The sequence below is a fragment of the Podarcis erhardii genome, assembly GCF_964252035.2.
Source record: "Podarcis erhardii genome assembly, chromosome: 3".
Taxonomy (NCBI): Eukaryota; Metazoa; Chordata; class Lepidosauria; order Squamata; family Lacertidae; genus Podarcis; species Podarcis erhardii.
Window position 1 is genome coordinate 16,625,804 of NC_138507.1, and position 16,148 is coordinate 16,641,951.

Sequence of the window (16,148 nt, forward strand, 5' to 3'; positions counted from 1 at the left end):
CTGAGCTTGATTCCTTGGAAAGGAACAAAACATGGGAGCTAGTTCCAGTAGTTCCAGGAATGAAACTGCTTGGAAGCAAATGGGTCTTCAAAGCGAAGACTGATCAAAATGGCAAGATAGTCAGACACAAAGCCAGATTGGTAGCCAGAGGTTTTGCACAGGTACCAGGTGAAGACTATCACGAGACCTACTCACCCACAGTGAGGTATGAGAGCATTAGGCTTATGCTCAAGCTAGCTGCAGAGGAAAATCTACACATTAGTCACCATGATGTAAATACAGCTTTTCTGTACGGATCTCTAGATGAATCACTTTATATGCTTCCACCTGATGGCGTACAGGTAAAACAGGGATTTGTTTGTGCTCTGAAGAAGTCCCTTTATGGTCTCAAACAAAGTGCACGGTGTTGGCACACAAAACTCACTGAAGTATTGTTTTCTCTAGGTTTTAAGCAAGGGAAAGCTGATCCATGTGTATTTGTCAAAGAGGAGGGGCAAAAGAAACTGTATTGTTTGTTTTATGTTGATGATCTTTTATTCTTTTGGAAAGATGTCACAATGTACAATAACGCCCTAGCTCAACTGAAAGAGCACTTTGACATGAAAGATCTTGGTGAGGTAAACAACTACCTATCTCTAGAAATAGAGAGAGATCAAGATGGTAACATTCTAGTACACCAGTCACGGAAAATTGCTGATGTGTTAAGTAAACAGAACCTGATGGATGCTAACCCTGTAGACACACCGATGACAACAGGTTATCAGGTAGATGACACTGAAGAAGCATTTTCTGACACTACACTGTACAGAAGTGTGCTAGGCAAGCTAAATTTCATTGCCAGATGTTCAAGACCAGACATTGCTGTTAGCTGTAATTTGCTAAGCAGACAAGTCAACAATCCTACTGTTAAGGATTGGAAAGCTCTGAAACGCATAGCGCGGTATTTGAAAGGCACTATGCATTACAGACTGAGATTTAACAATCAGAAGTCTGGTGGTCTTGAAATATTTGCAGATGCAAGTTTTGGAAGAGACACTACAGACAGGAAAAGTACGTCTGGAGTTTGCTATATGTACAATCAGGGTCTATTTGATTGGTCATGCAAGAAGCAAACAACAGTTAGCTTAAGTACTTGTGAAGCTGAACTGAACGCACTGTCTTATTCACTTAAAGATTGTGAATGGTTGTTACAATTGTGCAAAGACATGAAAATTCCTGTCAAATGTCCAATCCAGGTTTACCAGGACAACAAAGCATGTTTGGCTTTGCTGAATTCTGAAGGTTGTAAGCAAAGCACGAAGCACTTGCAATTGAAGTTGCAACATGCTAGGGAACGTATTCAGAAGGGACTCGTAACGGTGTCCTATATGCCAGGTAATGAAATTCCTGCTGATGTATTGTCCAAGATTGTATCAAGGGATCAACACTGTACCTATGTGCAGAAGTTGGGTTTGTACTGATATTGTACGAACACGCTGCCCAGTGATGTTCACAGAAAGGGGGAGGATGTTGGTTTCTGCTCTCTTCACTGTGCAGCGAAATGCTTGTCACAAGACAATGTTTACATTCCACAGTCAGAGTTACTGTTGGGTTTTCCCATGGGAAAGGGAGACTGGATGTGACGTACACTGGTTTCCTGTTTTTCACTGTTCTTTGCAGTTCAGTGTGTGCTTTAGAGGAGAGAGGATGCTTTTCTCTGCTCCGGCAGAGGCAATATGTTTTTCTGTAACATACCAGCTTTGAAGTGTAAATAAAGCAATATACAGTATGTAGCACGTACTCCTCATCCTTCCGCTGTGCACGGGACTACTGCTTATCAACAACAGAGAGATGCCCCACAATTGGCTCACACGTTTGTCCTTTTGGAAAGGTTTTTGAGCAAATACAGTGGCCGCTCGGGTTGCGAATGTGTTCTGTGTGGGAAGCATGTTCGCAACCCACAGCATCCGCAACCCACAGTGCAGCATCTGCGTACGCGCGGGTCACGATTCGGCGCTTTTGCACATGCGCAAAGCGTGATTTAGCACTTCTGCACATGCGCAAGCCCTGAAACCTGGAAGTAACCCATTCCAGTACTTCCGGGTTCAGCACGGTGCGCAATCCGAAATTTTGCAGCCTGAAGCATCTGTAAACCGAGGTATGACTGTATTTATTTATCACAAATGCCTAACCCCCTCCTTTCAGGATAGAAAACCTACCAATTATCTGTAACACTGTTAAAACCAAGTTTGCAACAGATTAACCTCCTCCTCCTCCTTCCAGGATCAGTGGGATACTGTAAATATAAAAGAGCTGTGGTGTAATTCTAGGGCATGGGTAGGCAAACTAAGGTCCGGGGGCTGGATCCGGCCCAATCGCCTTCTCAATCTGGCTCACGGATGGTCCGGGAATCAGCGTGTTTTTACATGAGTAGAATGTGCCCTTTTATTTAAAATGCATCTCTGGGTTATTTGTGGGGCATAGGAATTTGTTCATTCCCCCCCCCCCAAAAAAAATATAGTCTGGCCCCCTACAAGGTCTGAGGGACAGTGGACTGACCCCCTGCTAAAAAAGTTTGCTGACCCCTGTTCTAGGGGCAGAGTTGTTGCAACCTGGATGCTCATGATGAAGAAATGCATTTTTCAAGAGCCAGGATAGAGCACCATGCCATCATCATTTCCCAGATAACTTTGGTTCTCTGTGGCATAGCAATACAAAGAAATAAATAATTTCCTTTAGAAATAACATCTACACTATACGTTTGCTGACAGGAGTGAGACCTTGTCAACAATACTTTTTATTAATGCTTTTCTTGTATACTGCTTTGAGGGGTTTATTTTGCAATCAAGCAGTGTGCAAATTTTATGAAATGTATGTATATATGTATGTATTTTATAGATAACAGCCACTGGCTGTATTACATCTTCTGCTACTGTTTTTGGCCTGCTGGAATAGGGCTGAAGACCTTACCTCGCATCAGCTATAAGAGTCCCTTTTCATGATATATATTGAAGCTAATCTTTTTTACACTTGTCATACATTTTCCATTAACTGGATTTTCTTTATGAATGTGGGTTTACTAGCTTCCTTTATTTTATTCCTGTTAATCTTAAAAGTAAATCTATCCTTGGGCCCTTAGGCTTGAATATTTGATTTAATATTTGCATTTGAGGAGGAGGAGAGTCTTCAATATAGTCTTGACCTTAACAATTTTGAAAGTCAAAATCTGCATAGCAATGTAATAGCACTCTTGGAAGCTTAAATAACATTGCCTTGGCTCTCCAAAGTTTCTTTCAGACACAGTATATATGTAAAATAAAAATGAGAATCTTCTATTGTAGCTTAGAATGCTATTATATTACACTTATTTATAACGTTCAGTGTAATTATCTCAGGACTAGTAGCCCTTACAAAGAATTACCCTATGTTAGCGATTTGCAATGCATCACACACATACCAGGAAAAAAATTAAACTAATTCTCTCACTAATGTGTATAAGTATGAAGTAAACTAAAAGGGAGAGAAAGAATATGGTCATTAGGAAGAGTAAGGGTATTGTTTATTCTTATTTTTTTAACTGCATTTATATAGCCACCCCATAAAAGGAATTTTATGAGATGCTTGCAAAAAAATAAGACACATATATCACTGAAAGGGTCAGTCTGTAAATTGTACATTATTTAAAAGAAAGGTTTTCACCTGGCACCTACAAGACCATAAAGCAGGCATAGGCAAACTCGGCCCTCCAGATGTTTTGGGACTACAACTTCCATCACACCTAGCTAATGGGACCAGTGGTCAGGGGTGATGGGAATTGTAGTCCCAAAACACCTGGAAGGCCAAGTTTGCCTATGCCTGCCATAAAGGTTGTGATGGTTGAACATATCTGCTAGTACTGGTTCATATGCAGGTGGCCAGGATGGCTGAAAAAGAGCAGAATCAAGGTGCTGCAATGGCAAAGGCAAAGTCCAGACCTCAACCTCAGTGAAATGCTGTGCATTTCAGAGAACTGTGCATAAACAGATGCCAGCAAACCTCAATGAACTGAAGCAACATTAAAAAATTAAGAAATTGTCCAGTAGCACCTTAGAGACCAACTAAGACGAAAGCTTATACCAAGAACAAACTTAGTTGGTCTCTAAGGTGCTACTGGAAATTTTTTATATATATTTCGACTGTATTAGACCAACACAACTACCTACCTGAATCTGAAACAAGATTGTAAAGAAGAATGGGCCAAAATTCATCCACAACAATGTGGGAGATGTACATATAAAGTCCTACAGAAAACAACTACCTGTATTTTTCGCTCTATAAGATGCACCAGACCACAAGACACACCTAGTTTTTGGAGGAGGACAACAAGAAAAAAAAAATTCTGAATCTCAGAAGCCAGAACAGCAAGAGGGATCACTGCGCAGTGAAAGCAGCAATCCCTCTTGCTGTTCTGGCTTCTGTGATAGCTGCGCAGCCTGCATTCACTCCATAAGACGCACACACATTTCCCCTTACTTTTTAGAAGGGAAAAAGTGAGTCTTATAGAGCAAAAAATACGGTACTTCAAGTTATTGCTGCTAAAGGTGATTCTACAAGCTATTGAATCATAAGGTGCACTTAGTTCTTCACATTTGGATTTTCCATTTTGGCCTTATTTCTGTTAAATACATCACGAGATGGTATAATATGTCATATGTTGTTGTTCATCTGAGGTTGTATTTCCCTAATTTGAAGACCTGCTAAAGAACAGATAATTGTTATTCTGTCTTCCTATGTAAAACCACAAAATTCCAAGAGGGTGCACTTTCTTTTCCCCATGACTGTAGCTCAGTTCTGTGTAGGTAGCAGCAAACAAGGCTTATGTCAGGGAACTGCCATCAGAGCCAAGGGTGGAGGTAAGGCTCCCCAATGACGCTGGAGAGGGAACCAGCAAGGAGAGAAGGGAAGCTTCCGCTGGGGAAGGAGATAGGCGTGACGCTAGGAAGAAAGGGGAGGCTGAGGGAGCTTCGGAGGGAGGGCTCCGAGACTGTTCTAGCGAGACCAGTGGGGAGAGCACAGAGCCTCCGCTTGGGACGCCCACTCTGCGCAGAAAGCTTCCGCGCAGGGAGGCCAGGCGGAGACTTGGTGTCAAGGAACTTTTATGTTGGAAAAAGTTCAGGAAACGCCCACTGACGGATTCTGCCAGTGATTGAGACAGCCACGGAGTAGAGGCTGTCCAGCCGGGGGAAAAGTTTTAACCAAACAACTCAGCTTGCAGGAGTTTGCGGGTTACGCACAAGCAACCCCAACCCCCATTACAGCTTACATTCTGGAATCGCAGAGATAAATGTAGTCTGCCTTCCCTAATTTAGGAGTAGCAAAGTTCTGTGAAAAGGGTATTCTCACAACCTGCCAATAGGTAGGGTTTAGTTGGCTCGGTTCATGAGTGTTAACTGCTTTATGTGCAATATCTCAAGCTGCTTGTTGGCTATAGTTGTCCAGATTGTCTAGTTGTGGGGGTAATTTGCAACATATGACTCCTGTATCTCAGTATTTTGCATGTTGTGGACTTAAGATCATGACTGAATGGAATCTAGTCACTGATACGTACTTACAATGAGCAATAGCACATAAAAGGTAAAGGTAAAGGGACCCCTGACCATTAAGTCCAGTCGTGGCCAACTCTGGGGTTGCGGTGCTCATCTTGCTTTATTGGCCGAGGGAGCCAGCATACAGCTTCCGGGTCATGTGGCCAGCATGACTAAGCCGCTTCCGGCAAACCAGAGCAGTGCACGGAAACACCATTTACCTTCCCGCCGGAGTGGTACTTATTTATCTACTTGCACTTGACGTGCTTTCGAACTGCTAGGTTGGCAGGAGCTGGGACTGAGCATTGGGAGCTCATCCCATTGCGGGATTTGAACTGCCGACCTTCTGATGGCAAGTCCTAGGCTCTGTGGTTTAACCCACAGCACCACCTGCATCCCAATAGCACATAGTATGATCTAATTAATGTTGATAGGTCAGAATATTGATCTAGTCCAGTATTGTCTATTCTGACTAGCTGCAGCTGCCTTGTGTTTTAGGCAGAGTGAGGTCTTCATAATCACCTGCTTCTCTTTGAGAGAGAGAGAGAATGCATGGGATTTCATGCATTGAAAGCATGTGCTCTGCCACGGTTACCCTGCTGTCTTGAGTTCTAATTGTGGCTGATTACAAGTAATGGACCATCTAATGAACATTGTTCAGTTCTAAGCTGTCCAAAATGGGAAAGTGTCAGTTGCTGGAAATAATTCACATACTATACTGCAAAAGACAGCATGAGGATGTGAAAGCTGAATATTTTTCCGCCAGAATTCAAGCAGGTTGCTGACATTTTAGAATCTGAAGAAGAATGTTTGCACTCTAAATATTACTACGAAATCCATAGCTGTGATCCATAGTGCTACTTGACATGCACTCTCTGTGCGTTTTAACATTTCTCCTTTGAAGAGCAAACCCACGTCTTATCACAAACTGCTTTAGACGTTCTTCATCATTTCAAGACGAAGCTTGCCTTGAGACACAGGGAGTGAGAAAAGCAAGCCTTCATGCAAAACTAGTTGCGTGGGTTTTTTTTTATCCAGGTCCTATATGTATCTCAGCTGGACCCCATAGTCTCCTTTGACTGGACTTAACCATCCAGGGGTCCTTTTACCTTTTTACCTTTTGTGTATGTATGCAATGTGTTTATATCAAAAGATATAGAGGTAGTTTCTAAACACAATAATTTTATCAACAGTAAATTAAAACAACATAGAACATGGATCATATTAAAAGGTTGCATCTGCCACTCAGTAGTTGAACTGGTGCTTTGAATTGGTGCAGCTTTCTATCAATAGGTTTGGGATCAAGGCGGAAATAAATGTCTATTCTAGCTGCCAAAATTATTCTCAACTTTTTCATTAATGTCTAATTCATGAATTGATTACAGATTGGTAAAGCATTATCTTATCAGCTAAAATTTATGGTGCGTCCGATTCATTTTCTTTTCTTTTGTCCTTTCCTTTGATTTTGCTTGCTTCAATACTCTGGAGTTATTTTCTCGGCAGGCAACTTTCTGCAGTACACCTGCTCGCTGCTTTTAGCAGACTGTTGTCTGGCTTGTTTAGACTGCCTGGACAGCCTTTCGGCCTCCCCCCCCCCCCCCCGCTTCCGTGATTTAATTCTGAAATCTCTCTTTCCCTCTCTCTATTATTTTGATAGTATTAGCAGAAACCATTTAGAATTCTGAATAAGATTAATAAAACACAGTGGATTAGTTTGAGGAGCTTTAACATAGATAATTTGAAAAATGTGTATACATAACAGTTCTACTTCAAAAGTTGACTTTGTAAACTTATTGCAAAGAAGCTGTGTAGGTAATTAAATATTTGCCTTGGGGAATTATTTGCAGTTAATTAAAATCACAAACTTTCAATGCATACCTGCTTTACAGATTATTAAATTTGGATCAGATGTTAACTACCCAGGTTTCTCACATATCCCGCATTGATCGTTTTTGGCAGGTTTAGGATGCTGCTCACCACTGGATAAAATTTTATAAACCACAAGTTTATGAAAGTGACGTTTCTGAGTTTGATACACCTGCGGACATGCACTGCCCAGTTTATTCGCACTGGAAGCAGCTGAGTGAACGGCACACTGCTCAGATGTTGTCAGCAGCAGCTAACTGGAGAAGATTGGCATGATGGGATTGCTGAGATCCCATCATGCACTTCTTCCCCCTGCGATCCAATAAGTGCTGGAAATATCTAAAAAGACTGCACAACCAACCAACCAACCAACCTGTACACTCCAAATTTGTTCCTATCACCAATTCACTGGGCAGCAAGGAGGTGCAACAGGATATTAATGCACCAGGAGAGTTAGACATCCCCATGTGCTCAGTTGGGGTAAGAAGCGTGTGTGAACTTGTGTGGGGAGGAGGCTGTGTTGACCTTTGGATTCATCAGAAGCTCAGTTTAAAACTTGTTCAACAGAGAACCCACTTCAGTTTTATTTATTTTATTTTTATTAGAATCCTCCCAAGATGCCAAAGCTACAGAAGAACATAACCCAATGCCTCATGCAGTCTGTGAACAAGATCAAGCTGACGGTATGCTTTCGATCAAAATATTCCCTAGAATCCTAGTAATTGATCAGATGGGACCATAGAAGTTTTCCTAGCTATAAAAGTCAAGTTTTCCCTCACATGGTTATTGATGCCTCGGGGAAACATCCATAAACTTCAATGAATAGCTGCTGCAACCATTCAATTTGAGTAGCATAATCTCTAATGTAAGCAAAAAAGAAACAGGCCCTCCAGTTAAATTGTTATAACAATATTGATCCAAGGTCATAACGTAACCTCATTGAGTCTTGAGAAGATAATGACTGTAGTTTTCTTTATTTTTTAATAATGCAAGTGCCATTTATTCATTACTGCTTAATAGAATGAATTCTTTACGGGAGAATTTTAGATTTTTTATTTTTATTTTTTGATAGCTGATTGGAACTTGGCATCATTCAATATGATCATTATTCTCAATCACAGAAATTCTGAATTTCACTTAGATATGTTCTGATAAGTGGTATGCTTTTCCATTTCTTTTCTGTTTTTATGATTAGTTTTGATTATAAATTGTATGCGCACTTAAGTATCATATTGGTGTAATCTTCCAATCTTTATGATGTCAACAGGACACCAAGAGGAATCCACAGAGGTTGAAATGAACACTCAGACAGATTCTCAAGTCTCCTACATGGAAGCAGAAGGTACTTTTTGTACTTTAAGAATGTGAGCAAGACAGGAAAAAACATTCCAAAATGATAAAGGCTACATTTTAAAAAACATTTTAACAAGTTTATTGAACATTTTTGCAACAAACATCTGTTTCTTCAGTTGTCTGGTACCGAATGAGAACAGGAAATAATTAATATCCCGATGACATCTAAGTGAGAGGCTTGAAAGCTGATGTATTCTTCTTACTAAACCTGTGGATGTTGTTACAGCTTTGTGCTAGATGATTTGGCCCTTACTCTGCCATTTCTTTATTCTCACATATGTTATATGCTAGTTACCTTGAAATTAAATATTTTTCTCCTGGAATATTTCTCAGCCTGACTAAACAATCATCTTGAAGAACTTGCATTAAAAACTCAAGTCATCAGTTTCATTGTGACTTACTTTCACAGTTTATGTTCAATATGTTAGCTTTATTTCGCTGAGGGTTCTCTTGAATTCACTAGATTGACAATGTCCGATGAAAAACTGCTGCCTAGCTTAAACGAGAACTACATGGTGGGCATATATATCATTTTCGATGATAATATTTTATTATTTATACCCTGTCCATTTGGCTGGGTTTCCCCAGCCACCCTGGGCGGCTTCCAGCAGAATATAAAATGACTTGACTAGTGTTCTCTTTGCGTTTATTATGGTCTGTATTCTCTGTGTTTCGTTCTGTTCAGAGACTTTGATAACCAAGGAGGAGACCATACAAGAAGAGAAACCACAGGCACCCGAGGTAGATAGAACTAATCAAGAAAACAAAGGGGAAGAAAAAGGTAAGCTGGTAAATTCTACTAAGACAAGTGAGACCCTACAAGAAAATGTTGCTGTGTTGAGTGCGACTCCATTTCATTAGTTGACAATTCCCTCCACCCCACCCCCAAATCCTTAAACGTTATATGCTATTGCGTTATGGGGTTGTTTTGGTGTCTCTTCCCCCCCTTCCACTATTTTAGTATTTCGGTGTAAAGGTAAAGGGACCCCTGACCATTAAGGTCCAGTCGTGGCCGACTCTGGGATTGTGGTGCTCATCTCACTTTATTGGCCGAGGGAGCCGGCGTACAGCTTCTGGGTCATGTGGCCAGCATGACTAAGCTGCTTCTGGTGAACCAGAGCAGCGCATGGAAACGCCATTTACCTTTCCGCCAGAGCAGTACCTATTTATCTACTTGCACTTTGATGTGCTTTCGAACTGCTAGGTTGGCAGGAGCAGGGACCGAGCAACGGGAGCTCACCCCGTCACGGAGATTTGAACCGCCGACCTTCTGATTGGCATGTCCTAGGCTCTGTGGTTTAACCCACAGCGCCACCCGCGTCCCTCATGATTAATCCTAAATCTAGTACTGTGCTGTTTTGTGTGTCTTGGTTTTTTGTTTTTGAATACTTGATACAAGTTCTATGTGTCCATGCGCCCTTGAAAACTAGGTTGATAAATATGCCCCCCCCCCTTTGTGTCTACTTTTGACTTAGAGGGGTGTGGCAAAAAACACAAAACCCAGCTAGGATGATTTAGAAAAGGAAATTTCCCAGGTGGCATCAAAATGCCATAGGCATACATTTGGCTTGGATCCATATTGTGTTCTGATTAGAATTATAGGTTATTCTTTTATCCCTGGCCAAAGTGTCGGAGGACTGTTTATAGAGGCCTCTTTTTGCTAATGTGACCCTAGTGACCAAGTATGCAGTGCCATCAATGCCGGCACCCAGTCCTGGTATCTTCTTGCAGAGCTGACTGCAGTGTGGCAATAGAAAAGGCCCCACAATTCCCAGAAGGGTATTTGATGGTGGGTTCCAGATTAACAAGTTCTTCCTGGTCAGATCAGTCCACAGCTAGGCCACTCTTCGGGGGGGGGGGATACACTCTAAAGACATGCTTGCTGAGTGGTTGTGGCAATGGACATCTTGTCTTGGGGAGGGGACATGTTGTTACAGTCGAGCTAAAAGTGCTGTGGAAAATCAGGTTGTAAAAGGTAAAAAGCAAACACTGTTTTCAAATTTCATGCACCAAGACTCCCAGAAATGGCCGTGTTGGTCTGAGGTTAGGTTTGCACTGTGTGAAACTTAACATAAAGTTCAATTTTCGCATTTAGCATGTGGCTTCATTGCGCCCAGCTACCCATTTGCAAGAGTCGTCTCTGGCATCATAATAGCATTCTCTAATCATGAAGGGCTAATAACAACGAGGCCTTCCTTTGTGAGATGCAGAGATCAGATGTTTTGAAATTAAAACCTAGTTATGGTCTTTGTGGAAAATCCAGGTCAGTGATAACTACATCTTCCTAATTATGAACTTCTTTTGTCAGCTCCATTGACACTGATTTAATTGCAAACCTGTTTGTAATATTGACACTTTTCTGTGGTGGAAGCTCGGGTTAATAGCACTTGCTTTTTCCTTTGCTCATATCCAGCTTCGTGGCATTTTCTTTTAATTTTTTTTGCGTTGCAAATCCAAGTTGAGACTAATCACACCCTCTTTATTGTGCACAATGCTAATGGCCTCAGCGCTATGTTTCATTACTGTCAGTGATAATAGAATTGATATAATCCTTCCTGCAAATCCAGGTAAATGGTGTGACTTCTCCTTCGCTTGCAAATCTAGGTTAGAAAACGCAGGCTTATTCTTGTTGCAAATGCCAAAACCATTATGCTAATTTCTTCTGAACAGAAATTATTTACATTTTATTTTATGCCTCATCAAAAGCAAGTTTAACCCAATCTACTTTCACTATTTGTACCTTTCCTTCTAATACTTTACTGTCCCCTACAGCTGGTAAATTCCATTTAGCTCCCAGCGGATACATTATATTTCACCATCTGTTCTACCTAGGATTCAAATATATGTAGTATTAAAAAAGTTAATGTCAGGAAAGGGTGTGGTTTTTTTTAGCTTGGCATTTTTTCTTTCTAAAAATAAGAGACTATCAAGGTGCAGACTGATCCTGCGAGTCTACTTTATCTGCAGTAGCACAAACTCTGCTTTAAACTGCTGCAGGTAAAACAGCACATAATCCTTGGCAAGGGGACAAAGGCACCTTTCTGAACCTTCATCAAGGAGACCTACCACCCTGTGCACTTAATCGCTGGTCAGTCAGATGCTATGTTTTGAAGCTGAAATTTGGGGGGCTTGGCTAGTTCCTACATTGACACTGGGGTTGGGGTTGGGCAATAAGCAAAGATCTATCAGCGCTCAAGCCCTGCATAGAGGCTTATAGGACGGAGCTGTGAAACTTAAATAAATCCCACTTCTGAGGATGCTGAGGGGGTAATTACTGCCTTTAGGGGATTAGGCATAGCTGATTTGTGAAAAATATGCCAGATTGACTTGGATTCAAAGTGTACTAGGCTCAGTGGAGAAGTTTAACTCTCTCAGGTTTGGCTTAATGGAACAAAACACATTTCATGCAAGCTTCTGTACATCTGATTATTGTCACAATGAAGACTCAGCTCAAATACTGAATAAAGTTTTAAAAAACCAACTAGCTACAAGTCACAGGGAATCTATAAAAGGGTTAATTACTGGCTTCTGAGCATCAGGAATTTCAAGAATATCTTGAGTATCTGGATGCATTTATGTAAACATGTGGAGTTGCCTTGTACATAGGCAGTCCTGGTACATATACCAGGAAAAAAGCACACCAAGAACTCAAGCCAATGTAAGTTTCAATAGTGGGAGAGTTCCCTACTCACAAGTCAGTAGTCAATAGTAACAAAAACTAATCCATTCAAAATCATAGAATCATAGAATCATAGAGTTGGAAGAGACCACAAGGGCCATCAAGTCCAACCCCCTGCCAAGTAGGAAACACCATCAGAGCACTCCTGACATATGGTTGTCAAGCCTCTGCTTAAAGACCTCCAAAGAAGGAGACTCCACCACACTCCTTGGCAGCAAATTCCACTGTCGAACAGCTCTTACTGTCAGGAAGTTCTTCCTAATGTTTAGGTGGAATCTTCTTTCTTGTAGTTTGGAACCATTGCTCCGTCTCCGCTTCTCTGGAGCAGCAGAAAACAACCTTTCTCCCTCCTCTATGTGACATCCTTTTATATATTTGAACATGGCTATCATATCACCCCTTAACCTCCTCTTTTCCAGGCTAAACATGCCCAGCTCCGTTAGCCATTCCTCATAAGGCATCGTTTCCAGGCCTTTGACCATTTTGGTTGCCCTCCTCTGGACACGTTCCAGTTTGTCGATGTCCTTCTTGAACTGTGGTGCCCAGAACTGGACACAGTACTCCAGGTGAGGTCTGACCAGAGCAGAATACAGTGGCACTATTACTTCCCTTGATCTAGACGCTATACTCCTATTAATGCAGCCCAGAATTGCATTGGCTTTTTTAGCTGCCGCGTCACACTGTTGGCTCATGTCAAGTTTGTGGTCAACCAAGACTCCTAGATCCTTTTCACATGTACTGCTCTCAAGCCAGGTGTCACCCATCTTGTATTTGTGCCTCTCATTTTTTTTTGCCCAAGTGCAATACTTTACATTTCTCCCTGTTAAAATTCATCTTGTTTGTTTTGGCCCAGTTCTCTAATCTGTCAAGGTCGTTTTGAAGTGTGATCCTGTCCTCTGGGGTGTTAGCCACCCCTCCCAGTTTGGTGTCATCTGCAAATTTGATCAGGATGCCCTTGAGTCCATCATCCAAGTCATTGATAAAGATGTTGAATAAGACCGGGCCCAAGACAGAACCCTGTGGCACCCCACTAGTCACTCTTCTCCAGGATGAAGAGGAACCATTGATGAGCACCCTTTGGGTTCGGTCAGTCAGCCAGTTACAAATCCACTGAGTGGTAGCATAGTCAAGACCGCATTTTACCAGCTTCTTTACAAGAATATCATGGGGCACCTTGTCAAATGCCTTGCTGAAATCAAGGTAGGCCACATCCACTGCATTCCCTTCATCTACCAGGGTTGTGATTCTGTCAAAAAACGAAATCAGGTTAGTCTGACATGACTTATTTTAAAAGTATGTATTCTGACAAGAATTACAAACTCAAGTAGAGATTACAAACTCAAACTCATATAGATATGTATAACACAATAATTTGTTACAAAGATTTTTTCTTTTTCACTCGACAATAATGTTGATCCTTATAATTTATCAGCTTGCAGATGAAGACTCAGTTTCAATCATAGAGCAGAAGTCAGAAGTCAATTATGGATTAGAAGCCAGGACAGGGCCCTGTTTCGATGTTTTCACATTCATCAGCTAATTTTTAAAGGGTTGTGTAAGTTTGAAGACTTTCGGATAAATATATCCTGTTATTTTCTATGTTTCTCAGGGATAACAACTACGTGTAGGTAGATCAACATGTATCTTGAGCTTTTCTGTGTGTTTGGTTTTTTTTATGTACCAGGCAGTCCTGGTACATAGGCCTATACCAAGTATGATGCTTTGGCTAGAAGTGGTCCAGCATGTCAGACAGATATTTCAGCCTTGCTGCTTAAGTTACTTTCCTTGGAGTTGCTGGGTATGGAATCTGGGATGGGACCTTCTGGATACAAAACGTGGGCTGCACCACTTGCTCTGGCCCTGTTCCCCCAAACCATTAGCCAGAGATCCTGTTTTGACTCCATACATGGCATGCAGCTAAGCTCCTGTTTGTTTGGAGCAGTCTATAAACACTGCTAACATGCCCTATCAATTCACTCAAATGTGTCCCACACAAAGTGGACCCATGCAAGTCACTGGATGGTTAAACAATTGCATTGCGCGATTGCTGAACCCCTCCCGAAAACACATGTGAAACAGAAAATAAAACAAATGCTACACTTTTTTAAAAATTAAAAATTGCAGCATAGTGCTTACTTGGAAGCAAGTCTCACTAAGGTCAGTGTGACCAAAACTTGTTTTGTAAACCTCCCAGAGGACTTTGTTGAACGGGTGGTTATTGAAGTGATGAAAATAAATAACTCACTGGCTAAATGTGTTTAGGATTGCAGCCCTAATCTAATGGAGGGTGCAGGGGGTACAGGGAATCTAATAAGGAGATTTACTTCAAAGAGAGTTGAATTAGGACAATTTGCTTGAGAAACATTTCCAAAATTAATTTTGGCTGTGGTGAAACTATTTCCTCCTCTTATTGGCCCAAGGCAGGGTACATGTACTTAGTCAAACCAACAAGATCTTCAAGAAAAGGCAGCTACGTCCACATAAATTACTGTAAGTAAAATAATACCATTCTCACTAAAGTAACTTCTACAGAAATTTAAGAGCAGCTCCGCATTCACTTCAAGAAAAATGCTTTATACAAAAATCAGAAGCACTGGGATTATATCCAAAATACTTTTCAGCTCTATCCCCTTCACTCATCTTTTCCATCTTCTCTTGGCAAAGCCTCAGGCAATTTAATTGCATCCATCCCTTTAAGTCTGCCACTCATTATGGATGGAAGAGAGGCAATGGCGATGAGAAGGGATTCAAGAAACCATGGAATGAGACGTAGATCTCTTTGGCTTCTGCACACTGATGATTCTGCAGCACGAAAAACCTCATTAACTCTCTTGAGTTGCCTCATTTGAGCATTGACAAAAGCCTCTCTGAGACTTCCTAAATTTGCGCTTGAAGAGCACGTTCCCAACGTAGTACAATACAGGAAGTCAAGGAACAGGCGGTGAATAATGCAAGGTTGTAGTGCTATAACTGGGTTGACCTGTGATTGGCCTTTAGGATGAGCACAGCCCCTGTATGGCTTGGAAGTGTGAGGAAAGTCGACACCATTGTGTGGCATTTGAAGGGATACGCAATAGGAAATCGCCTTGTGTGCAGAAGATCCCAGGTTGAATCCCTAAGATCTCCAGGTGGGACTGGGGGAAAACCCTTTCTGAAACTCTGGAGAGTCACAGCCAGTCAGGGTAGAAAACATGGACCAAAAGTCTGATTCCGTATAAGGCAGCTTTAAATGTTCAAAGTCCTCCATTTAGAAGCATCCTAAGAGGTGCCCCCAGGGCAGATAAACAAATAGCACAAAATTCCTTTGAGTTTTCTCTGAAAGATTAGATGAAAGCTACTGCAAATCAACTCTTTTTACACCCTTAAACAAGCATGTATGTTCGACCCCTGCCCATTGCTCACAGAAGATTGATGACAACCGAAACCTGTGCCATTTCCTCTTCATTCCCCCAAGGCCAACTACCTGACTGGAAAGTTTTATTAATGATTTGAAAGAGTAGCTTGTTCTAATGAAGTATTTTGCTGTGGATACTGCTTGCCATGTTGTTGACTGATGGAACAAAAAAGTACTGCTGTTTCCAATCTGTTGATGAATAGCAGTAATACTGCATTATAGGTCCATAATTTATTTCCTATCTAACCAATATTAACTAATATGGTGGCCTGAAGTGAGAGAAAGAAATATTTCTACACGTGATCTGATAATA

General features: G+C 41.4%; 1 protein-coding gene across 4 annotated transcripts in view; it reads left to right on the top strand.

Moving 5' to 3' along the window:
- MACROD2 (mono-ADP ribosylhydrolase 2) overlaps positions 1-16,148 on the top strand; it is a 997,401-nt gene that overhangs the window by 916,690 nt on the left and 64,563 nt on the right. For all 4 annotated transcript variants that reach the window (XM_081857242.1, XM_081857241.1, XM_081857240.1 and 1 more), the window contains 3 exons: positions 8,015-8,092; positions 8,677-8,751; positions 9,448-9,543. In XM_081857242.1, coding sequence (XP_081713368.1) covers positions 8,015-8,092; positions 8,677-8,751; positions 9,448-9,543 — 249 coding nt within the window. The remainder of the gene's footprint in view (positions 1-8,014; positions 8,093-8,676; positions 8,752-9,447; positions 9,544-16,148) is intronic.